Source organism: Octodon degus, unplaced genomic scaffold (assembly GCF_000260255.1).
Source record: "Octodon degus isolate 3935 unplaced genomic scaffold, OctDeg1.0 scaffold00162, whole genome shotgun sequence".
NCBI classification, from domain to species: domain Eukaryota; kingdom Metazoa; phylum Chordata; class Mammalia; order Rodentia; family Octodontidae; genus Octodon; species Octodon degus.
Genome location: NW_004524738.1, coordinates 1,975,800 through 2,000,438, shown reverse-complemented (window position 1 = coordinate 2,000,438; position 24,639 = coordinate 1,975,800). Strand labels below are relative to the sequence as shown.

At 45.9% G+C, this 24,639-nt stretch overlaps 1 protein-coding gene across 4 annotated transcripts in view; it reads right to left on the bottom strand.

The window, feature by feature from the left end:
- Reep1 (receptor accessory protein 1) overlaps window positions 1–24,633 on the bottom strand; it is a 108,068-nt gene extending 83,435 nt beyond the window's left edge. For all 4 annotated transcript variants that reach the window (XM_023702930.1, XM_023702931.1, XM_023702932.1 and 1 more), the window contains exon 1: window positions 24,547–24,633. In XM_023702930.1, the coding sequence (XP_023558698.1) occupies window positions 24,547–24,578 (32 nt within the window). In that variant the 5' untranslated portion in view covers window positions 24,579–24,633. The remainder of the gene's footprint in view (window positions 1–24,546) is intronic.
- Between the last annotated feature and the right edge of the window lie 6 nt (window positions 24,634–24,639).

Below are 24,639 nucleotides of genomic sequence, written 5' to 3'. Positions count from 1 at the left end.
GATGAAAACATTATAAGATTAGATTAGTAAAAGGTGACCCTGTCATTACAATCCCTGATTCCTTTCCCCAAAGAAACCTCATGTTGGAATTTGTTTGTAGCTTTGTGTATATTTTGTAGACTAAAGCTGGCTTTGATTCTTCAGAAAAACTAGATCTGCATGCCTTTAGGTTAGGAGGATGAGACACAGATACTGCGTCCCTCTGGCAACTGCTACACACTGCCGAGGACTCCTCAGAGTGGCAGATGTCAGTGCAGTTGGGAAAAATGGCGAGTTTTAGCAACTTTCCACCCCGTTTTTCTTATTTTTAGCAATCAATTTTATTGAATGTCCAGGGATACAGAGAGAGCTTATATCACACATGACAAAAGCAATCGGAGCTAGGTATGATGGCACATGCTGGTAATCCCAATTCCTTGGGAAGAGGTGCCAGGAAGATTGCAAGTTCAAAGCTAGCTTAGTGAATTTAGTGAGACCCGAGTTCAAAATAAAAAGAGCTGGGGCTGTAGCTCAGTATGAAGGGCCTGTGTTCACCCCAGTATATTGTAAAAAGAAAAAGAAGAGGGAAAAGTAAATGGATTAAACCAAGCTACCAGAGGTCCTTCTGAAGGCTCCTCTACCCCTCAGCTGTGCTGTTCGGCCATCCTCCCTTCTACCTATCCTTCTTCTCTCTTAGCTTCTCTGCACTCCATCTGCTTCTTATGTTGAGCAATATACAACCAGGCCCCCAACCCTTTCTTTTATGAATGGGAAACATGGGCTTATCCAGGGCAAGGTACTCACCCACGATCACAGAGTTCTTAAGTAGCAGAGCTATGATGGAGTCAGGCTGTGAATATTTCCCTGTGTAACATGCTCAAACCTGCCTGAGACTTGGTTACTTCACTGCAAAACAGGTATGCGGACACCTGGCTCCCCAGCTTGCTCTGGAAATACAGAATCAAGGACCAGGCCAGTGACAGAAGAGACCAGGTGTACAAGAGACATAGCAGCCACTAGCAGCCTGCAGTGGGAGTGGGAGGCTGACTGGGTCAGGGGGCGCCTCATAGCCCGGTGGATCCCATCCTGCTGAAATCACCTTGTGGTGCCAGTTCTGATTGAAAAGCCATAAATTTGGGTTCTAATTCCCCATCTGTCCATCTTACAATGTTGGTAATGCATTCATGTCTAAAATACCTCATCTGAGTTACTTTTCACTTGTTGGGACAAATACCCAACACTCGAAATGAAAGAAGGAAAAGTTTGTTTAGCTCACAATTTGTGGAGGTTTCAATCCACACTTGGTTGGCTCCAGGGCAGAAGGCAGCAGTTCATGGCAGTGGACAAAAGGAAGGAGCAGCGGTTGTGGCATCTGTCAAGCCTCTCTCTCTTCTTTCCATGCTGACTGTGAAGATCGGAGCTCCTCCGAAGTGGCACAGCTGCGAAGTGGCGCAGCAAAGATTGGAACTTCTCCAAGGAAATAGTGCTCTGCAGCTTTCTCCTTAAAGCAAAGTTCCTCACCCTTGCAATTCTGAGGCTGCAAAGGGCGAGAACCTGTCACCTCCTGTGATGCCCTCAGGACATTTTTTCTACTCTCCTGTTCCTTCTCAGCAATGGAGATCCTCTCAGCTCTATCTTTGCATTCCACAGTTTTATTGGAGTTTTCTTTCTGGTCAAACTCACATTTTAAATCATCCTTCTGGGCTCTTTGCTCTTGACTTTGAACATAAATCTGACTAAAAGCCCCCAACAATAGCCATGCCACTGCCTCAACATTCGACTGCCTTGAGATCTCTTTTGCAAGATTAACTAGTCTACTGTGCTTAATCTCAGTCTCAGGCAAAGTCTTTGGACAGGAGCAAAATGCAGACAAACTTTCTGCCAAGCCATAACCCAAATCATCTGCCATCCAACAACCAATGCAGTCCTTCACAGCCACAGAGGAGCTTAATCAACGCAGCCACACCACACCAGAGGAGCTTGGAGCTTCGCATCAGCCACCACTGCCACCTTCTAGGAGAAACTCTGATCTTCGCAGTTCACATGGAAGGAGGAGAAAGAGGTTTGATAGATGCCATAGCTGCTGCCCTTCCTTTTGCTCTTCACTGTTTTCTGCTACCATGAACTGCTGTTCTCTGCCATGTGCCACTCTGCCAGAGAGCCAGCCGAGTACAGACTGAAACCTCCATAAACTGTAATCTAAATAAACCTTTCCTTCCTTCATTTTGAGTGTCAGGTATTTGTTCCAGCAACCAGTAAAAAGTAAGGCACTCTAGGGCAGGCCCTAGGGCGGGGCCAACATGCCCCAGGGTGTGGTATCAACAAGCTGACCCAGTCGAGCTTCCGGCCTCTCAAGTTGACACAATGTCAACCAGTACACACCGCAAGCCCAACAAGTACCCACAGGCTGGTTTCAGCCCAGGAGTAGCCATTCATGACCCTGGATCCCATCATGCTGGTGAAAGCAGTTTGCAAACTGCCAAGCAGCGCACTAGTATAAAGGAAAGACTAGCCCTCAGCAACTGGTGCTGTCTATCTACCTAGGAAACCTCTGCAAATTCTCCTCCTGGGATCAGGGCCCCCACTCCAAGTGACTTCACTCAGCCTCTTAGCGCCTTGCTTGGTGCCAAGCAAGCCCAACCACACCTGACCTCATCTACTCCCGCCCAGTGGCAGCAGCTTGGCTGCCTAGGCATCTGTGTCAGCTGGGGAATTTGCCCATGCCCTGCAGGGAAGCCACCTCCCCACTCAGAGCCTCATTAAGCTGGATGAGCTGCCTTGGGGAAGTCCTGAGCCTGTGACATCTCAGAGGGCACAGCGGGGCTCAGCTGGCCCAGGCCGACCTCAGACTTTGGATCCTCTCCTGAGATGAGGAAGGTCCAGGTGGCTAAGCAGGCTGGCTGGGGCCAAGCTGGCTAGGACAGGAGACCCAAGGACAGAGATAACCTGCTACAAAGGAAAGGACCTACCTGGGCATGTCCAACAGCAATTTAAATTCTTCCTCTTGGGCTTGTGTGTGCAGAATCCCCTGTAACAGCTCACCAGCCAATCCTGCACTCCTTGCCTGCTCTTTCTCCCAGCTATGCACAGGAAAACAGCTCCTGAGGGTCCTCCTCAGCTCCTGTCCCTCAACAACTCCTCCCTACAGAGACCAGAGACCTCACAGGCTCCTAGGTCTCTGCGGGCCTACCTAGCTCTAAGCATGGGATGGTACAAGCCATCAGAGAACACCCCCCAGCAGGTGCCGCCCCTCCTTCCTTCCAGAGGCCCTAAGAAGTACAGCTCTGTGCCCTAAGTGTCACCAGGGGTAGAGTTGGGACACTCCTGAACCCCATCCAGTGCTGTGCTAGGTGGTGATGCTCCATCTGGGGCCATCACTAACTTACTAGGTTGTGTGGGGACAGCTACCAAGGACAATGTTATGGTTTTATCATCTGGGAAATTCCATGTCCAGCTCATATTAATGCTGTATTAAAGAAACCACAGAACTCTGCATGAAAAACACGGTGACAGCAGTGACTCCCTCTGCTTCCCTTGGTCATCCACACGGCCTACAACAGTGGCTTGCTGAAGCCTGATGACAGTGCCACTGCTGAATGATAAACAACAATGTAACACAAATCTGTCATACAGCAGGCACTCAGGAAAGGGTTTTATATTACAGATGCTAAAGCCTTCTGTGGTCATCCAGTTGGCTTTCAAATGTTCTCTAATCCCACAGAACCCCTGTGTGTTATACAGAAAAGCTGTATATGTTTATGCCTTGGTCTTGGCTTATGCCTCAGTCCTAGCTGGTTTAGGTCAGACAGCAATCTCATCCGTCCACCCCCACCCCAAGGAAACGGCTCAGTGACAGGCTTCTGACCAAAATCAGAAAACCAAGATGCTCACTAAGGACTCTGCAAAAGAAGCTACTTGCCTTCCACAGGATCTACACTCCAGATGCCTGCTACCTACGAGGCACAAATGAGGAATTCAAGCCCACAGAAGCTGCTGGAAGCCATCTCTCTCATCTGCAAGCTGAGCAACGACTTAACATAAAACAGGTACCAGGGGTTGCAGAGGAGAGACTGAAGAGCCTGCTTTTTTTGGGGAGGGAGGGGGGTTAACCCATCCTGGGGTGGGGCTGGAGAGGCATGTGTTGCCAGGGATTGAACCATGGTCCCTGTGCTTGCCTAAGCAGGTGTGCTAGCCCACTGAGCTATCTCACCAGCCCCAAGCCTGCTGTTTTTATGCCAATCCTAGGTGGCAAGATCAAGCCTCGTTGGAAGCCAGTACCATTCTAGATGCCTAAGCTATGTAACCCAGTACAAGTTGTACTTTTGAAACAAAGAAGTTATGCTGAGGATATAGCTCAATGGCCTGCTTGGCAAGCACAAGGACCTGAGTTCAATCCCTGGTACAAAAAAAAAGTGTGCAAAGGAATTATGATATATTGTAATCTCATAATTGAGACTCAGAAGGAGCCCATGGTTTCCAACAGAATCAGAGAAGATGCCCTGACTAAATCTCCCACTGAAAACAACTAATTATGGAATATTTTTTAAAAAATCTTTCAGCAAGTGTTCATCACCAATCACAAGGTGGCCTGACATGCAGAGAGTGTCTTCCGGCCAGGCTCATCATATACACAGTGTTCTAGCCACAGTTATACCTGAGTCTAGGCACAAGGACAGGTCTGACAAATCCGGACCTTCTGCATCACAGCCAGCCTAGACTCTCCATGGAATCAGAGGCACTGTTCTGGGTTGGTCAGAAGAAATAACAACCAAAGGCAATGTGTGAGCTGAACCCAAATAGAAACAAGGAAAAAACAGTAATAAGTACCTTTCATACAGCTATGGTTTATGCCCAGACGATATACTGGATGAAGTTGTGGAGTTAGAGCTGGTTTTCTCAGGTGTAGAAATGCTTTTGGAATGGACAGTGAATGCTTCTTAAAATATGATCCCGACTCCCAGGGGGACCCTAGGGCCCTTTCAAAGGATCCATGAAATCAGGGCAACTTCAACAATATTAAGGTATCTGCTTTTTTTTTCTTTATGCATTTAATGTATTTAGTACAGGCTTTATAGAATCTCACTGCACAGATTGGACTCGTAGTAATCCTCCTGTTTTCAGCCTCCCAAGCACTGGGATTACTTGTGTGCACCACCACGCCCAGTATCAGTCACTGTCTCAATGCACCCCACGGGTGGGGCCGGCATGGCATAGAGGGGATCAAACCCCAGTTCCTGCGCCTGCCTAAGCAGGCGCTTTAGTTTGCTAAGCTATCTGGCCAACCCTTAAGACATCTGCTTTTAACTCTATTGAATTTGCATCAGTGGTACAAAACAGAGAAGGATGCAACTGCTCTTCCTACTTTGCATAAAACAGGGCTCCAAACTCTACCAGTAGTTACTGATTGGTCACTGTGACTCAGAAATAAAAAGGTCCCTTTTCCATTTAAAAATATCATGCATGCTGCAGTAAAATCCATCACTTTAATTAATCTTGACATTTAAGTACAGGTGTTCTTCATATTCCGCAATGATCTGAGAAATACACAGACAGTCCTTCTGCTGCATACCAGAGTAAGATAACCACCATGAGGACACGCACGAGTGTCGCTGAGCCGTGTGTTGTGTGAGCCCTTCTTCCACGGAACACTGCTGTTGCCAAAGAACTGACAAAGGACTCAGGAATCAAGCAAGCATTTTCTAGGAAATGAACAAATTAACCTATTATCTCCAGATATTGTTTGTGGCTAATGATAAAATTTGAGATTTCAAGTAAAGATTAGAATTTTACTTTTTATGTATTTATTTACTCTTATGTATTTGGTACAGGGCCTCACTACACAATTCAGATTGTAGGGATCTTCCTTTTTCAGCCTCCCCAGCACTGGGCTTACATGTGTGAGCCACCACACTCAGTCTCGGTGGCCAGCTCTGCAAACCCAGGGGCAGGGCCAGCACAGCATGTGGTGCCAGGAACCCAGGTCACTGAGCTTGCCTAAGCAGATGCTTAGTCTGCTTAGCTATTTTGAGGGCCAAAGATTGGAATCTCAAAACATTTACATCCACTATCAGGAACATGACAGTGTTCCAACGTTTCAGACTTTTGTGAGGAAACTGAAACAGGAAATGAACAAACTCCTTTTTTTTGCAGTACTGGGGATCGAACTCTGGACCTTGCACTTTCTAGGCAGGTTCTTATGCCACTGAGCTAGCTCCCAAGCACAAACCTCATTTTTGATATTGTAAAACAAAACATATCAGAACTTACAAGGTCTTCATTTAACTCAGAGAACCAAGTTTCCAAATGATCAATGCACAATATTACAAAAGCATTACCAAATGCATAAGAGTCATCCAAATTACAATGAAGATCAACATTTATTAATAAGTTGTCTGATGTCACATTATAATGAACCTTTTTTGGAGGGGTAGAGAACTGGGGATTGAACCTGGGGCCTTCACACGGACCCATATTCCCAATCCTTTTTAGTTTTATGTTTTTAGACAGGGTCTTAATAAATCACTAGGTTGCCCAGGCTGGGCTTGAACTTGTGATCCTCCTGTTTCAGCCTTCACAGACGTTACACATAACCTTGCCATGAAAGAGTCTTCTGATAGAAGGCAAAAATGGAGACAAGGGGGCCAGGGAGATGGCTCAGTGGAATAAGTGCTTCCCTGGCAATCGCAAGGGCCTGAGTTCAATCCCTGGTTCCACCAAAAAAAAAAAAAAAAAAAAAAAAGGGAAACGGGCTTGCGAGATAGATCAGAGGACTAAAGTACCAGCTTAGGCAAGTTCAGGGACTGCGGTTCCACCCTTGGCACCACATGGTGTGCAAGCCCTGCTCCCAGAACAGGCTGAACCAGCCACAGAGTCCAGGTGTAGTGGCGCACACCTGTAATCCCAGTGCTGGGGAGGCTGAAAACAAGAGGATCACTATGAGTTCGAGGTGTGTAGTGAGACCCTGTAACAACCAAATACATTAAAGAGAAAGGAAGGAAGCAAGAAGGGAAAGAAGAGAGAGAAAGAGAAAAAAGAGAAAGAGAAAAAAAAAACAAAGCTTTTGTGAATGAGGGGAAGAAGAGTTGAAGGGAGGGGAGGAGGATGGGGGGAAAAGCAGCAGCAAGACACACCATGTACAGGTACAAAGGTACTGTGATGAATGTCATTATTACGTATATCTAAAATGTACCAGGGCCAGGGAGATGGCTCAGTGGAATAAGCGCTTCCCTGGCAAGCGAGAGGCCTGAGTTCAATCCCTAGTTCCGCAAAAATAAATAAATTAATTAATTAAATAAAATGTACCAATAGACTGAAAGTTAAAAAAAAAACTTAAGGGGCCAGGGAGATGGCTCAGTAGAATAAATGCTTCCCTGGCAAGTGCAAGGGCCTGAGTTCAATCTCCTGTTCCACCAAAAAAACAAAAACAAAAACAAAAAAAACTTAAAAATATATGATGCCTTCTTCTTGTTCCTTTTTTGTTGTTCTTGGAAATAGATTACTTCTCATAGAAATGTATTATCTAACACATAATAGATTTTTATTGTTCTTTTTAGTTAATAAGTACATATATTGAAATTCTGTTACTTTTAATATTTTTAATATCCTGAAAGATAAAAGCCAAATAAAGAAAGGATGATTGAGGCCTTTGATTTTTTTTCTGTACTTAGGACAGGATCTACAAGGACTACAGGGTCTCACTATATAGATCGAACTTGTAGTGGTTCTCCTGTTTCCAGCCTCCCAAGACCTGGGATTACAGGCGCGCACCACCACTCTCAGTCTAATCGCTATCTCAGCGCGCTCTGTAGGTGGGGCCAGCACAGCACGCCAGGGACTGAACCCCTGGCCCCTGTGCTCTGCCGAAGCAGGTGCTTGTCCGCTCAGCTATCAGGCCAGCCCTGATTTTTTTTTTAATTAAGATTGAAAAGGGATCCAAAACTAACACATTTCAGAACCACTGGTCCAGGAGAATAATCTTGTCCTTGAGTGACATTCTGAAATATTCAGCATGCAGTAGTGCAGTGTCTACAGCCTACTTCCAGATGGTTTGGCAAAGAGCAATCACATATTTATCCAGAAAGAGAGGGAGGCTGGCACGCTCAGAAGAATACAGGTACTCATTAGACTATTCTTTCAACTTGTCTATGAATCTCAAAGATTTTCAGATTTGAGAGTGTAATCAATATGAAGATTTTTGTAACAGACTGATATGCGATGTCAATGTGAGGGTGCATGGAAGCCAATATTGAGCCCAAGCAGAGCCCCCCGAAAGGCGAAGGCAGAGCACTGGCTGGACTGAAGCATGGAACTTCAACTCACTACAGGTATCAGGAGCAGGACACAAAGCTTTTTTTTTTTTTTTTTTTTGTAGAACCGGGGATTGAACTCAGGCCCTTGTGCTTGCCAGGGAAGCGCTTATTCCATTGAGCCATTTCCCCAGCCCCGACACAAAGCTTCTTAAACCACAGCCTGCAGCAGAAGTCTGGAGAGGTCTTTCATGTACAGATTCTCACTCCACTCTCAAGGGCTCTCATTCAGGAGCTCTTGGGGGCCTGAGAACTTACATTTCTAAGAAACTCCCATGTAACATTGCTGGTTCCCACATCGCACTTTGAGTAATACTGGCTTGGGGTGTCCTGAGAAGTTTGGCCCTTGTGCTGCATGAAACATCCCTCAAGAAGATACATAGACGTCCTAACCCCAGGACCTGTGAATGGGACCTTCCATGGAAACAGGCTCTTTGTAGATGTAATCAAGTTAAGATGCAGTCGTCAGAATGAGCGACAGTCCCATATGCCGGGTGTCTTTAGAATAGGACACAGGACACAGATACGTGCAGATAAGGAGGCGAAAGTGATGCATCTGTGGGCCAAGGAAGGGCAAGGAAGACTGACAACCACCAGAAGCGAAGAGAAGGGAGGGAGCAGATGCTCCACTAGACCCTCCAGACTGCGCATGCTCTGCCTCCCCTCCGAGCTTGGACTTGGAGGTGCCAGAACTGTGACAGCAGGAACTTCTATCATCTTAAGCCGCACTTGATCTTACTTTGTCAGAACAGCCCTAAGGAACTACTACTGCTGACCTAAGGGCTCAAAAGAACTACCCAACCTGTAAGAGGGTAAAGTACAGAGAAGCTTGCTACCTCACCCGACGAGGTCAGAAACAAAAATGTAGTAGCAGCAAGTACAGAGTGAACAGTATTTTCTGAGAATCTGCAACCAGTCCACACACACATGTTGACAATCCAAGTTTACATTATCTGAGTGGCTGAAGAAGTCTATCACCTGGTGTGATAGCACAGCCTGTAATTCCAGCCCTCTAGAGGCTGAGGCAGGAGGATTGCCAATTCAGGCCCAGTCTCGGTAGCTTAGCAAGACCATGTCTCATAGTTCAGTGTGATTCCCTACTAGGGGTGAAAGAGGGTAGAGCGCTCAGGAATTTGCTTTCTAGTGATTTTATACTGCACTAGGCAAGTCTTCAGAAGAATTCATCTATAAACCAGGCCTCAAAGAACTCCTGTAGATAAATATCCTAAGGAGGAGGGATTTTTTTTTTTTTTTTTTTTTTTTTTTTTTTTTTTTTTTTTTTTTTTTTTTTTTTTTTTTTTTTTTTTTTTTTTTTTTTTTGCTGGCTCAGGCTGCCTTAAGGGCAGGTTTGATAAGGCATGGGAGCTGGGGATGGAACCATAGTCCCCTGCTCCTGACTCGGTTTGCCCCAGCAGGCACTTAAACAACTCAGCTAACCAGCAAGCCTCCAATAATGTCCCTAAGGAATACAAGTTTTGAGTGAAAAAAAAGAGTTACAAAACACACAGGGAACCTTGACTGAGAGCCAGGGGAAAGAAGACATGGCTGAAATGTCCTTCAAAATACATTTTATATGCTAAAATAATCAGACTTATAGAATCAGAATGCAATATACATATGCTGAATATATTAAAAGGAATAAAAGAGGATTTAAAATATACAGAGGGAACAGACATCCTATCATGCAGCCAAGCTGTTTTGGCAGAGGACTAAACAGGATTTCTGAAATATAATAATTAAAATTTTAAAACCAACAGATATGTTCAGCAGATGATTAGATATGGCTGAGGAGTCAGAAGTGCAGAGAGTTATTCCGAATGAGGCTACTGGCAGAAGAAGGAATAAATGCAGAGATGTGAAAGGCAGAGTAAAAACACCTAACCTATCTGGTGAGGCCAGAAGCAGAGGAGAAGAGGAAAGGGCTGCAGAAGCAGTATCACTAGCTGCCGGCAAGTTTTAAACATGAATGAAATGGTAAAATAATATTGACCCAAAGAGAGACTATATCTATAACTATTAAACAAATGGAATCAATAGTTGATAATCCTCCCTTAGAAAAAGTAACTGGCCCTGCTGATTTTACTAGTGAGTTTTATTAACCATTCGAGAAAGAAACCCAATCTTACACATACTACTCCACAGTTAATCAGGAAGGCAAGGTGGATTTAACAACAAAATTAATTAACACAATTTGCCACTCTACAGACTGAACACTATCTCACTAGAGACAGGAGATAAGACACAATATCATTCTTCATAAAAATTCTTTAGATTTTTTTTTTTTTTTTTTTTGGCAGAACCAGGGATTAAACTCAGACCCTTGCGCTTGCCAGGCAAGTGCTTATTCTACTGAGCCATCTCCCCGGCCCCTATAAAAATTCTTAGCAAGGACTGATGAGATAGCTCAGTGGACTAAGCGCCTGCTTAGGCAAACACAGGGACCAGGGTTCGATCCCCAGCACCATATGCCACACTGGCCCCACCCCAGGGTGCACTGAGCTGGCCAAGGAAACTGGTGGTAGTGCATGCCTGTAATCCCAGTGCTGGGGAGGCTGAAAACAGGAGGATAACTACAAGTCTGAGCTGCATAGTGAGACCCAGTACAAAATCCATTAAAAAAAAAAAAAAGAAAAAGAAAATCTCAACAATCACTTTAAAGTGATAAAGTGCATTTCCACAAAACTTACAGCATGTACAATAGAGAGGGATGTTGGAGCATTCCTTTTTAAGTCAGGAACAAAGCAAGAGCGCCTCCACTACTCTTGGCCTGGTACACTGGGGATCCTAAGTAGGGCAGTAAGTGGGGGGTGTAGGGACTGGCAAGGCATAGCGCTGCACCCTTCTCAGATGACACAACCATGGGAAATCCCAAAAGAATGAGGTTGCATTCTTTAATAAAGGTTGGAAGATGAAAACTGTATTAAGACACCAAATACACTGGCAGCAACAAATATCAAGTACCTGGGAATCAATCCAACAAACGAAGTGCATGATGTTTACAGCAAAACTTACAAAATTTTATTGAAAGTCCTTATAGAAGATCTAAGTAAACAGAAGTAGATACTATGTTTATGGGTTAGCACATTCACTATCTTAATCTTCATGTTCTGTTGTTCCATAGATTCAGTGTTATTCTGATAAAAATACCAATGGATTTTTTTTTTTTTTTTTTGTATCAGGAATCGATCTCGGGACCTTGCACTTGCTAGGCAGGTGCTTGTGTCACTGTGCTATATCTCTGGCCCACCAATGGATTTTTCAGTGTGTGCATTTGCATGATAACACACAGTTCTAAGGTGACTCTAAACATGTATGTGGAACAGGAGAACACTAGAACACAAAGAGCGTTCTGGGGAACTTGCCATACATGTGTCAAGACTGTTCCTCAAGCTTCAGTACTTTCCACAGTAAGGGAGCAGCACAGGGCCAGACCAAGTGCTCAGCAGTACAAGGAGGCCTGCCTTGTCGATTCTGAGAAGGCACTACCATGCCTTCTCAATTTCTGGCAATGCTGGACAGCAGACCTGCAGAGAAAGGATGAATTTTCTGACAAATGGTGCTGGGACAGGTAGGGTTTTCATACAGAGGAAAAGAAAAACAAAAACAAAAAAAAAAACAAAAAAAGAAATTCTGGATGGCTACTTCACATCATATACAAAAATCAACTTGAGATAGATTAGGAAATTAAACATGAGTAGGAAAAACTGTCAGACTGCTAAGAGCAATGAAGCAAATGATTTCATGATTACAGAGAGGGGTGGCTTCCTAGGACACACATGACACAAAATTGAAGTTTGAAAATATGATAAATCTACTGCATTAGTACTAAAAGTTTCTGTTCATCAAAATATACCACAAAGAAAATGAGAAAGTAAACCACAGATGGGAGAAGACATTTGTAACACATAAGGAACGGCAGGGTAGCATCCAGAACATTGAAAGACTGCCTCGAATCTATAGGGTAGGAATGAGAGAAATGTTGGCAAGACTTAAACAGGCAGTTCACAGAAGAGAGAGCATGAATGGCCAATAAACACATGAAAAGATGTTCTGTCTCATTAGTATTCAGAGCAATGCAAATTAGCCACAATGAGATTCTGTTCAGTACCCACCAGACTGGTAAAAATACTAACATGTGACAATACCAAGGGATGGTAAAGACTACAATACAACTGAAATCATATGCATTGCTGAAGAAAAGCTATTTTGGGAAGCAATTTGTGAAGAACAAATGCAGGCCTTTGGGAGGTCAGAGAGAAATTTCTGTAAAAGTACAGTGATTGAGCCAGTGTGGTGCTAGTGCAGGGTAGGAGAAACTGATCCATGGGACAAGAGCTCAGAAGCACAGCCATCTGTCCCTGGAAGCTTAACTTAGGTTACTTGGTTAAGTTGAGGATGTGGCTATCTTTGGCCTGGGCCATTTCAATCCTGAACACACTGTGTACAAGCGCACCATGAAACATGCACAAGAGTGTTCAATGCAGCAGGCTTCCCAAGAGGAAAAGAGAGAAAAGAAAAATTCAGAAACCGCCCCAACGTCCAAGAGTTCAAGTCATGAGGACATGTGGTCTGTTCACACAAGGATGGTAAGGGGCTAGTTCTTAAAGTAGGCTGTGAGTAAATGACTTCTTATTGGATAATTATTCATTGCCCTCTAACCATTTTTCTTGGTGGTCATTTATCATGACTTCAAAATAGTTTTTGTAAATCAAAGAGAGCCCAGATATGGAGACAAAATAAGATAACACAACAGAGGAATGTTCCCTTTAGAATTCCCAGTTTTAGATCATTCTTACATAAACCCTGCTCACCCTGCATCATCAGGTCCTACCACTGTGGGTGTGAAAGACCGAGGAGTGACTTCCAAAACAGCCAGCGAATCCCTGGGACTTGTGAGTGTTTCCTCCCCTGGCAAGAAGGGCTCTGTAGATGGACCAAATTAAGGATTTTAAGAGGGGAGATATGTGGATAATTTGTGGGGCTCATACATGTCCTTAGAAGAGGGGAATATGTGGCCATAGAAGCAGAAGTTGGGGCGATACTCCCACAAGTCAGCAGGGGAGATGGCTCAGTGGAATAAGTGCTTCCTTGGCAAGTGCAAGGGTCTGAGTTCAATCCCCGGTTCTGTCAAAAAAAAAAACACAAGTCAATGAACACTCACAGCCACCATGAGCCAGAAGAAGCAAGTAACGGAGTCTCCCTCTACTCTTCCCAGATGGAGCACTGCCCACACCTCGATGTTAGCCTCCTCAGAGTCATTTCAGAGCAGGGCCTCCAGAACTGTGACGAACATGTTTCGTTACTTCCAGGGATTAAAGTGGTAACTGATCTAACAGGGATAGGAGTGACTAACAGCAAGTGGGGGAGGGTGCTGGTTTGGTCCAGACTGTGCTCTATTAGCACATCCTCTCCTCTGGCTGGTGTTCCCCGGTAAGAAGGTGCTGCAGCGGTTTAATTCCTTCCTAGGTCAGAAGCATCACTTTCTGTGCTGAAAGGTTCCTCCCTGCAATTCCCAACCAAAGCCAGAAAAGTCATTCACAAACACCCATAAAGCACCCACCCACTGGGAAGAGCACTGGTCTAGGAAGGGTGCACCTCAAGTTCAAATTCTAGTTTCTCACTCAGTGGCTATAGGGCTTCATAAACTTCCCCAAGTTGGAATCATAATTCATTCATCTTTACTGTGCCAGCCTAGTGCCTGACGTAAAGCAAATGGTCAATAAATGGGTAGAGAACCAGTGAATCAATCAATCAAATAATGGATGAATCAATAAATCACACTTACACAAGGATGGAAGCCCGAACCATACACTGCTGTTTGGATCTTGAATGTCACCCAGAGGCCTATGTTTTAACACATTTCCACTGGCCTGATCCATCAGCAGTACCACGATGGGATAGTCATGCTTATAGCGCCAGTGGTTCAGAGCCACATAGCCACGAGACATACAAATTACAACCCTATCATCGACATGTTAAAACTTGGGGCTCTAGCCTCTGTAGTTGGAAGGTGGTACAATATTTTAGAGTTGGAGACTAGATCAGATCACTGGGGCTGCCTGTTCCCCTGTAGAGGATAGTTGAATCTTGGTCTGTTCCTGTCTCTCTCTGCTTCCAGGCCACCTCGAGGTGAGCAGGCCCCCTCTGCCTCACCAAAAGCTGAAAAGCAACTGGTTGACCATGCACTGAAACCTCCAAAACTGTAAGCCAAGAGAAGCCCCTTTTCCTTCGGACTTAATTATGTTGGTATGTCAGTATTTTGTCAATACAATGGAAAGCCAACCAATGAAACTCACATGATGTTTGTTTATTATCAGAGGGTTAATTGAGTTGTTTGTATTATTTTCTAGTTCTGCCTATGAGGGTTGTTTCCTCATGTGTTTTACAGTTTTGAAGTGTGAATTCATGGTTTCTAAGCTGACTCTGTATGATGTACATTGAAGGAATAATTGCTGTTAGCTCCACCACCAGACATAAAATGGCTGCGTCTGAAGCTAAATTTCCTGTTTGTTATACAACTGCCGTGGTCTAGTTTATGTTTCTGCAAAATGATTCCCTCTCTGTTTTGTCTCTTGGTAACTTGATTACTTGAATAATCTAAGATTCTCAGAAATTTTAAAATTCAGTTTTATTAAGGGATGTTTTCAAACTATTTAGTTTTTCATATTTCCAAGGAGAAAAATTAAATCTTTCATAGTAGGGACAGGAAAATTGTGGCCTAAAAAGAGATTAAGTTACTTATCACCATAACAAATCAAGTTTCTATATGACTGAGGCTTGGGAAATTATCTTTTAACCCCAAAGGGAACATGGAATCTACAAAGTTTTGTAAATCATTACTTAGAATTGTTCTAGGTCCTGTAAAAAGAGCTGTGAATGACTCAAGTGTCAAAAGTCATGGAAACCAAACACTAGCAGAGACAGACAGACAGACAGACAGACAGACAGACAGACTGACAGACTGACTGACTGACTGACTGACTATGGACAAGTTAACAAATTAAAGCACTGCTTCAGGGAATGGTAGGGGGATAGACAGTGAAGGGATGGGTGGCTTTTGGAGAAGGGGTCAGAAAAAGCCTCTCCGGAAGAGGGGATATATGAGCAGAGATCTCAATGGAAAGAAGGGAGGGACAATCCAGAAGAATATGTTACAGCTGAGGCAACAGCAAGCACAAAGGCTCCTGGGTGGGACAAACTTGTTGTCTTCCAGGAATAGTGAGAAGCCAGAAAGAAGGGAGGAAGAAAAGGGAGAATCAGAGCATGACCACACTTTGTTGAAGTTGTTGAGAATGGTAAGGAGTTCAAATGGGATTCTTCATGGGATGGGAGTCTTTGGGGAGGTTTTAAAGAATGAGGGAAAGAAGTGTCATCTTACATTTTGCATTAGTTGATGTACTGTTACTATAAGGAATTACTTGAGGCAAGTTAGCTTTATGAAGAAAAGTTTATTTAGCTCACAGGTTTGGAAACTGAAAGTCCAAAGAGCATTGCACAGGTTCTGGCAATGGTAGGAACACGTGGGACAAAGAGAACATGTTGCCAAGGAACTCAGAGAGGAAAGGGATCCGACATTTCCCCCTGACCTAAGGACTCCCCAAATTGCCCCAACTTTCTCTCTCCCAACACCACTATTCCAAGTTCTCACACACGAACCTTCAGGGGTCTCATAGCAGCCACAGTACATTTTAAACAAGACAGGAATAAAGGCAGGGGAAAACAGGGTTTTGACATGGCCCAGGTAAATAATAATTTTAGGTCAGGTGGCATTAGAGGTGGGAGTCATGGCTGAATGGGATGGGATTTTGAAGGGAGAGCTAAGAGCACTTCTAAATGAATTGTGCAGGCTGGCCTGAAGTGTTCACAGACCCCGTGGGATCCTACAGTCTCCCCAGGAGGCAAGCATGTCGACTATGGTTCTAGTGTCATATGCTCATGAGAGAAAGCCTTCCCACATTCTTGGAAACTCACTGCAAGACTCTAGCATCTGCAGACCACATCCCATCAGCCTCTGCTCCAGGCACATGGTAAACCATTCTCCCCTGAGCAGCACAACCTGTTCAGCCCAACATTGTACATCAGACATTCCCTTGCTGGTGTAAACCCCAGTTCTGACTAAACGAAATTTTATTGCTGACCATTAGGCAGCACATGTATGCAAAGTTCCTGCTTAGGCACTAGGTTGGTGGAGTCAAATTAAGCCATTAAGGAGTCTCAGGACTCCTTGGCTAAGAAGTCAGAGTTAGAGACTCAGAATCAGAAATGATGAATTAGAATCTATCTCGAATGGATGACTTGGAATTAGACCCTAGCTCCATAGCCAGTAATGGGAACCTTGGGGAAGTTAATTTGTTTTCATTTCATAGGGGAAATGATGTTCCCTGTCTCCTAACTTCTCAATAATGGGGATCTTGTCAAAATGTCAATTCAATGGGCCTTGGGTGGGGCCTAAAATTCTGCATTCCTGCTGCAGGGATTCCAGGGATGTCCATGTTCTTTCAGAAGTGAGTCCTAACTCATACATAATCCAGTGTGTACTTAGAGGCACCCATCACACATGCAGAGCTAAATGGGCAACACAGTCGTTAAGGAGTGGGAAATACATGTACTACAGTGAGAGAAGGTACAAAACAACAATGCCACAAAAGTCTTTCTTAAGTCAAGGGCCCCAAGGGAGGCTCCATGGGGAAATGTAGCTGGAGACACACACGGAGGACGAAGGTACTGGAAATCACAGGGCACTGCTGGTATGTTAGCTAAGGCTAACAGTCGTATCAGTTCTTGACAATCCCTAACTTCTCCTCAGACTCTTCCAAAAATCTCCTCTTTTGGACTTACAAACAAAACAAAGAAAAGGAAATAAAAAGGAAGGGAGAGATGTTTCTAATGTAAATAGATAAAAAGAATTTGCTCGGAGCCTTTTGGTTGCAAAGAATAATCCCAATTATTTCTAGGTTTGCAAAGCTATCTGGAACCATTCATTCCATATAGATTGTGGCTGTTACACGTATTAGGTAGGAGTGTGATACTCTACCACTTGAGTTCTAGTCTAGCCAGTCAAATGTAAGCAGAAGGGACACATTATGACTTCTGGTAAGTAACAGCCCACATGCAACTGTCCACTTCTCTCTCCTTCACACATCAATCCTAATGTCATATATTGCAATGATACCACCCTAAGAGAAAGGACATGGTAGCAGTGTGGGACTTGGAGTAATTATGTTGAGCAGAGACCCTTCCCAACCCACAGTAAATGAAAACATCAAGTAAGAAACACACCTTCACTGTCCCAAGCCCCTGGGAAGTGGGAGTTGCCATGGCATATCCGGTCCAACTTAATCCTACAGCACTGCTCTCAGAAGGCAAAGGCAGGAGGATCACTGTGAGTTCGAGACCAGCCTGGGGTACATAGTGAGTTAAGGCCAATTTGAACTACATAACAAGACCCTGTCTCAGGAAATCCTAAAAATAAAAAATGAACGCTACAATGAATATTAATTAATAAAAGTCCAGCACCTTCACTCTAGGATATGGGGTAGCTCATAGCATCAAAGGAGGAGCAGCAGGAACTAGAGCTTGAGTGGCTAGGATTATGACTTCTTATGCCACCCTCTCTCTGCCTGTCTGGTCTCTGCTCTGCTTTACTACATCTCCACTTCTGCCAGTATGCCTTTCCCAGGGGCCAGGAGCTGCTATGGACCCCACTTTTACAGCTTTCCTATAGGCGCAGCTATTCTCTCTCAAGAAACTCATCAAGAAACCCTGGGGAAGGCTCTGGTGAACCAATATCCATGCAGGAAAGTGTCCAGCGGAGGGAGGCAGGACAGTCCCCTCCAGGAGGTAGAATGGGTGTGACTGCAAAAGTCCCCAAGAGAATGCCTGCTGCAGAACTGATCTGAGCTGTGACAGGTAGGGGACAAAGGAGAGGGAAAATAGGGTCCCTGCCTGACCATCCTGAAAGGAAACAGAAGTGGGAATACACGGCCACAGGGCTGGACAGCTCCCTGAGCTGGCAGCAGGAGACACCTTGGGTGTAGCACTGCCTGGTGACTCAGCGGCCTGGTGGGACCAACAGGCGGGGAGGAGATGCTAACTCGGGCAATCAAGGCTCCCCGTGTACTAACCCACTTAGTGTCACAGTGGGGCAGACCTTTGCTGACTGAGGACAGGCTGGCTTGGGAGAGTGAACACGAAACTCACAGGCAGGCCCCACTGCGGCGGCCCCTCACTCACTGTGGAGGTTAAGGTCCCCGGCAAGAAGTGAAAATGAGCAAAACAGCAACGCTATATTTTAATATATATATATATATATATATATATATATATATATATGCTTTATAAGCCCTTCCCACACTCTTGTAAACCTTTCCCACACTTTTAAAAAACACTTCTAATGTTCTTAACCATTTTCTAAACTCATAAACCTACACAATTTTAACAACATGTGTACACAGTCCGGCAAAATCCTGAAATACAGTGGAAAATTAGCAATAAATAATTTAGATTAATATTTTTGAAAACCCAAGAAACAGTGAATCCACAAAAGTCGAACCACAAAATACCGAGACTACTGTCCATCTTCCCCACTGAGCCCAACCCTGCATTATAGTGGGGCTTCGTGCTGGGACCTACAGTGTCCCCAGCAGCCCCGTGAAATCCGTATGCAATCCCTGTTCTGGGTGCCTCCACCGTGCTTGAAAAGCTGTACCAAATTACCAGTGGAGAGTCCTTGTAGCACCATCACAGTGTACCAAATGCCTGGTCCTTCATCGACATTGTCCTTCTCTCTGTATTCCCAGAAAAGGGTAACTGAAAATCTCCAAAGGAAAATGGTGTACTTCTGTGGGAAGACATATGAGATTGCAAAATCCAGAACAAATGACACATACAGAAGTACCCATCTTCCAGTCCTTCAGGATTCCCAAGCCCAGAGCCTCCCTCCCTTTCCCCAAACCTCTTGAGTTCCCCCAGACACACACACACACACACACACACACACACACACACACACACACACCCCTCTTATCCAAAATGTCAGCCTCACTAGGTGGCTAATAAGAGCCTTTCTTCCCTCTTCCTCTCACTTCCCACAGCTCTTCCACCCCCCAACTAGCACAAAGAAGATGGCTTTTTGCTGGCAGGAAGCAGGGGCTGCCCCACCAATAACCAGGTGAGACCCTCACTCTTCAGCTAACCTCAAACGAGACACAGTAGGGAGAAGCGCACAAAAGCTTCTTCCCAGCAGGCAGGCAGGATTAGTAAACAAAGAAACAGAACAGCGGGGAAATCTAAGCAGGCATTTTTCACTTCCTTGCGGCTACTCCTCCTGTTTATAAATAAATGTGGTATGCTGGAGAAAGGTGGGGAAGCAGAGCACCAATCCTTGGGGCTGTGAGAGCTCACCGGTGATGCTGGCCAGGGCCTCTGTCTGTCTCTCAGCCAGGAGGAGGGGTCCCAGGATGGGCGGGTGGGCGTGAGTTACCCTAAGGCACTAGAACTGAGTATGCTCCCTTCCACCCAACGTCTCTCCTCTCACAAGTGCATCTGACTCCCTCCTCACTCACCCGGCTCTCACAGTGCACCACACTGCCACTGCCGTGCCAGCAAATAAATCCTCCACTAACCTGAACCCTCTATTAACTGGGTTGTTTTCTGGAATTCCACTGTTTAAAAGCAGGCCCCAAAGAAGGGCAAGCTTATGTTTAAAGATTTATGGTCTCCATTTTTTTTTTTTTTCCATTTGTTTTGCAACAGTCAGGGAAGATCTTGAGGACAATCCACATTCCTTCCAGTCTCCTCTACTTTCCTCTCCTTGACCCAGGCTGATGAGACGACACGCTCCAAATCTCACTCCTGGGACACAGCCAGGCCTTCAGCCATTATGCTAAAATGCAGGCTTGATCATCACACTATATGCAATGTGGAAATTGTTTTGTTTTCCTTAGAACCATCAGTTATTCAGGAAATTGCATTGAATTAAGCCTCTTCCCCCGCCCCCCCCAGAGAACTAAGCTTTGGTCTTCTCAACTCACAAAGGCTGAGATGCTCTGAACCCATTCAGCCAGCATTCTGGACCTGCGCCAAAACTCAGCCCAGAGACAATGACGTAACACCGACTCCTCGGAATACACACTTTCAAGTGGCCTTTTCTCTCAAGAAGTCACGGTAAACCTCTGTGTCCCCCTCCCTCGGGGTGAACGCGAACAAATTCTCTCCAGGGTGAAATTCATCCATGCTTAGACTTTGACTTGTTTGTAGGGGGTGGGGAGATGTTCTAAAAGAGGCAAGAAGGCAGTTCCTAAATAAGCCCTTCTACCCCATGCTGATATTGACTAGGTTCAATCCAACAAGGTCCACCTTGCTACTACGTACGCTCTCTTAATTTTTCACAGGTGAGTCAAGAGAGTCAAGAGGTTAGATGGCAAAAGAGAGGAGGCTCTCAAACTACTGCTCACTCTGTGAGCTTTGCCCAGTGGGCACAAGCCTGTCCTAGTGCCCAGGGACCCTGTCCCCAGGGTGCAGCACTGGCCAGTTTCTCTGCATGTCCCCAGGATTCCTGACCTCCTCCATAACCAACCTTTAACGAGTAGACTTAGGCACAAGGTACTTTTTTAAAAAAAGAGGAGAGTCTTGGGAGGGAGCAAGGGGCTGGGAAGGGGATCAGGTTGCACTGCTACCCTCAAAACTCAAGCACTCACAAGCAGTGGCTGGCTGTTCCTGGTGCCATCAGCTTGTCCCAGTGCATCTGGTTGGATGACTAGGGCCACAAAGGCAGGAAGACACACCCTATCCATCCTCACAACACAGCGATAGGTCTTCCTTAAGAGTTCTTTGATGCATCAGAGGCTTACAAGACCTTGAAAGGATTGCTTACAGGAAACAGGACACAGGGACAAAAGTAGAGGATGCTCTCATACCAGCAGGTCTGGGAACTTGAGAGCCATCTATGTAGTATACCTGTCAGGGATGCTCAAGGGAAAAAGGGCACTGATGGAAAGTCCGGAGATTCTTCATCACCAGCTCATCTGTGTCCTTGGACAAGGGACATCCTCTCTGCAGTTCTGCATATGAGAGGCTATGACTAGATTGATGTTTTTTATTAACAGTAAAACCCATATTTTTTTTTGTATGTGTTTAGTACAGGGCCTACAGGGTCTCACTACACAGATCAGACTTGTAGTGATCCTCCTGTTTTTAGTCAGCCTCCCAAGCGCTGGGATTACAGGCACGCACCACCACACCCAGTCTCAACTGCTGTCTCAATGTGCCCCAAGGGCAGGGCCGGCACACCACTCCAGGGACCACACCAGGGATTGAATGAAACCCATATTTTTCAAATCATATTTTATCTAGAACCTCTATATAGAAAACATACTACAAGCCATTCATGGTCGGGACTCAAGGATGATTTCCAACTACAGACTCAAGGTCGGGAGTCTACGAGTCACACATTCAGGCTAGTGGCCCTTGGGGAACCCACTTGGAAAACTATAGGATGGGATTATCTCTTTCCACAGCTCTGCCATGCTCCTGCAGTGTGCCATAGGAGCACAGAAAGAAAGTATCCCTGATTTAGGGACCTCCATAGTGCTTGGTATTTCACACATTCTGTGTCACTGAAATCTTCGCAAAAACCACACGAGGTTAATTAGCCTGTGAACTAAGCTTCTTTGTGATCCCAGTTGCGAACTGAGATCCTTAACAAGAGGCAGAGCTAAGATTTGAACCAAGGGTTTTCTGACTCCAAACACAACACTCCTCCCCCGCCACAAAATATTCCTCTGGCCTGAAACATACCAGGTACTAGGTTAAATTTTACACTGATAATTTCCCTGAATTGTAAATATTCATATATGTGTATATATAAATACTCATATATGCCTAAGACAAAACTTCTGGAAAAATATGTTCCTCAAAATTATCATTAGGTATAATGTGGATGATTTCCAACTACAGATATTCCTCACTTAATTAGGGTCGTGTTCCTGGGACTAGTTGTTAAGTGAATCGGTGGCTAAAAGGACCACATATAGTATGTATGTTCTAATATTCACAACAAAAAAAGGGTCCAAGGAAAATGCCAACTTGATGACTTTGCTTTGTTTGTACAATTCTTGTATGCAGTACTATGATGTGTAACAGACCATTAAACTACAGTACTGTACTATACAATCAGCAAAAATAATAGTCTTGTACTATCAAAGAAGCCACCATAAGACCACACCGCTGCTGGTGTTCTTGCATCATAAAGCCAAATTCGGGTCCTAAGTCCTTGTTTAACAGATAAGCCATGAAATGAGGAATATCTGTATTATATTCTCTAAGAATCCTATAATGAACTGGTATTGCTATCTGAAATAGGCACTGCTTGTTAAGAGTTATGTTAATAATTCATAACTGTGTTGGGTTTCTATAGCAAATTAGAGACTGAAGGCATAGAGGGAGATATCCTTGACCCAGAATAAACAGTGGAGCCAACAGCCCCAAATCCAACCAATACTCCCTTGCGCCAGAGGGTGCTGGGATGACCAGAGCAGTAATTCTTTTTTTTTTTTTTTTTTTTGAGACACGGTCCCACTATACAGTTCAGGCTGGTCTTGAAAATATGGCAATCCTCCGGCCTCTGCCTTCCTGAGTGCTAGGATTACAGGTTTGTACCACCACACCCAGCCTCTTGTGTGCATTTAGGTTCTCTGAAGTCTCCATTCTACAGTGTGGTTGTTTTACAAAGTATCAGCAAGTGGCTGAGACCCCTCTCAAATATGTGCCTCCCCTCTAGCACCTCTCAACTCCTCCTCTAGCAAGAGGTGCTAAATGAACTGAAGATGGTCACGTGAGCCTGGACCAGAAGGCCTTGCTCCCAGCCTAGCAGGACCTATAGAGAAAGCCCACCAGGCAGGACAACTGAGCTCTCCTGCCCCACCCTCAGGGCCTTCCAGAAGTCACTGGCAAATTCAAAGATCACAGAAGTCTTAGAGAGAGAAAATACCACCCTGAAAAAATGAAGGCTTTGGTGAGGCATAAGGTGTGGCAGGGCGTGCCAGGGCTCCCAGGGTTCCTTCTGCCAGCTTGGCCTGCAGGCATCTTCTAAATATTTAAGATGCCACCTCAAGACACAGCGCAAATCCCTAGCAGTTAGCAACAGCTGCGGATGGGGGCCTTTATGGAATGACTCTGGCAGACAGGAAAGCCCAGAAAGGTGGCTGGGAGACAATGCTGTTTCTTTGGCAATTCATAAAGAAGGGAAGGAGATGAGCAACGTATCAAAACGTGGGGAGGGGTGTTGCACCACCCTCGGGAGTCCACAGCCCCTCTCTCTCAGACAAAGAGAAAGCCGAGGCACGTGCCCTTCACCATTGCCGCCCCAGCCCCAGTTAGCCGGCCTTCCCCCAGCAGGTGGCAAGGCTGTCCTGACCCAGGTAGGTGAGGCTGGGGAAAAAGAAGACAGAAAAAGTCCCCCAGCCCATCCCCAAGGACTTCCCGTGGGCCTCAGCCCGGATGACTCTGCTCTCCCGCATAGCCCGGGAGATGTCACCGCCACCGCCCCAGAGTCTGTCACTTGGAAATTTCCCGTGCATTCCCAGAGATACCTGCCCTTCTCTCAAGCCCCCGGAAAAAGAATCGGACCCGGAGGACCCAGGTGTCTGCCCCAAGACGCACACTCGTCCTTCTATGCCCCACCTGCCTTTGCCGGTGCGGACTGAAGAAACCTAAAAAGGAATATTTTGCCCACATCCCCCCCCCCCCGGGAGCCCCGCCTTCGCCGCTCCCTCCACGCGCTTCCGCGCTGACCCCTCCAGACAGCGCCCCTAGCTTGTCTGTCATTTTCACCTGACAAAGGGTAGGTGACGGGGCGCAGCGACTGGCGACCCCGGCGTTTCTCCCAAGGGGACCTGACGCGGGTCCCCTGCGGCGCGCCCATGTGGGGCCTTGGCAGATTGGTCCCACTCGGGGAACAAAGCGCCGGGGCACAGCGAGTCGCAGCCCCCAGCAGGGTCCCCGCGTGCCCCGACTCTCGCGGGTCCCCCGCGCCCGGGCCGGGTCACTGCCAGCTGCCGCCCGCGCCCGCGACGCCCCGGGGCAGCAGCCGTGCGCCCCTCGCCCTGCCGCCAGCGTCCTCCGCGGCTACTGTACCTGCTAAATTTAGCGCCGCCGCCGGGTATTAATAGCCCGGCGCCCGAGCCGGGCGCTGCAGGGGTGCGCAGCCCCGGGCCCGGGCGGGGAAAGAGGGAACCGAGGGACCGGGGACAAGGCCACTTACACCACCAGTCTGGAGATGATCCATGACACCATGGCGCGCGGGCGGCGGGCGCGGCCCGGGCGGAGAGGGCGGCGGCGCGGCTCGGTGCGGGCG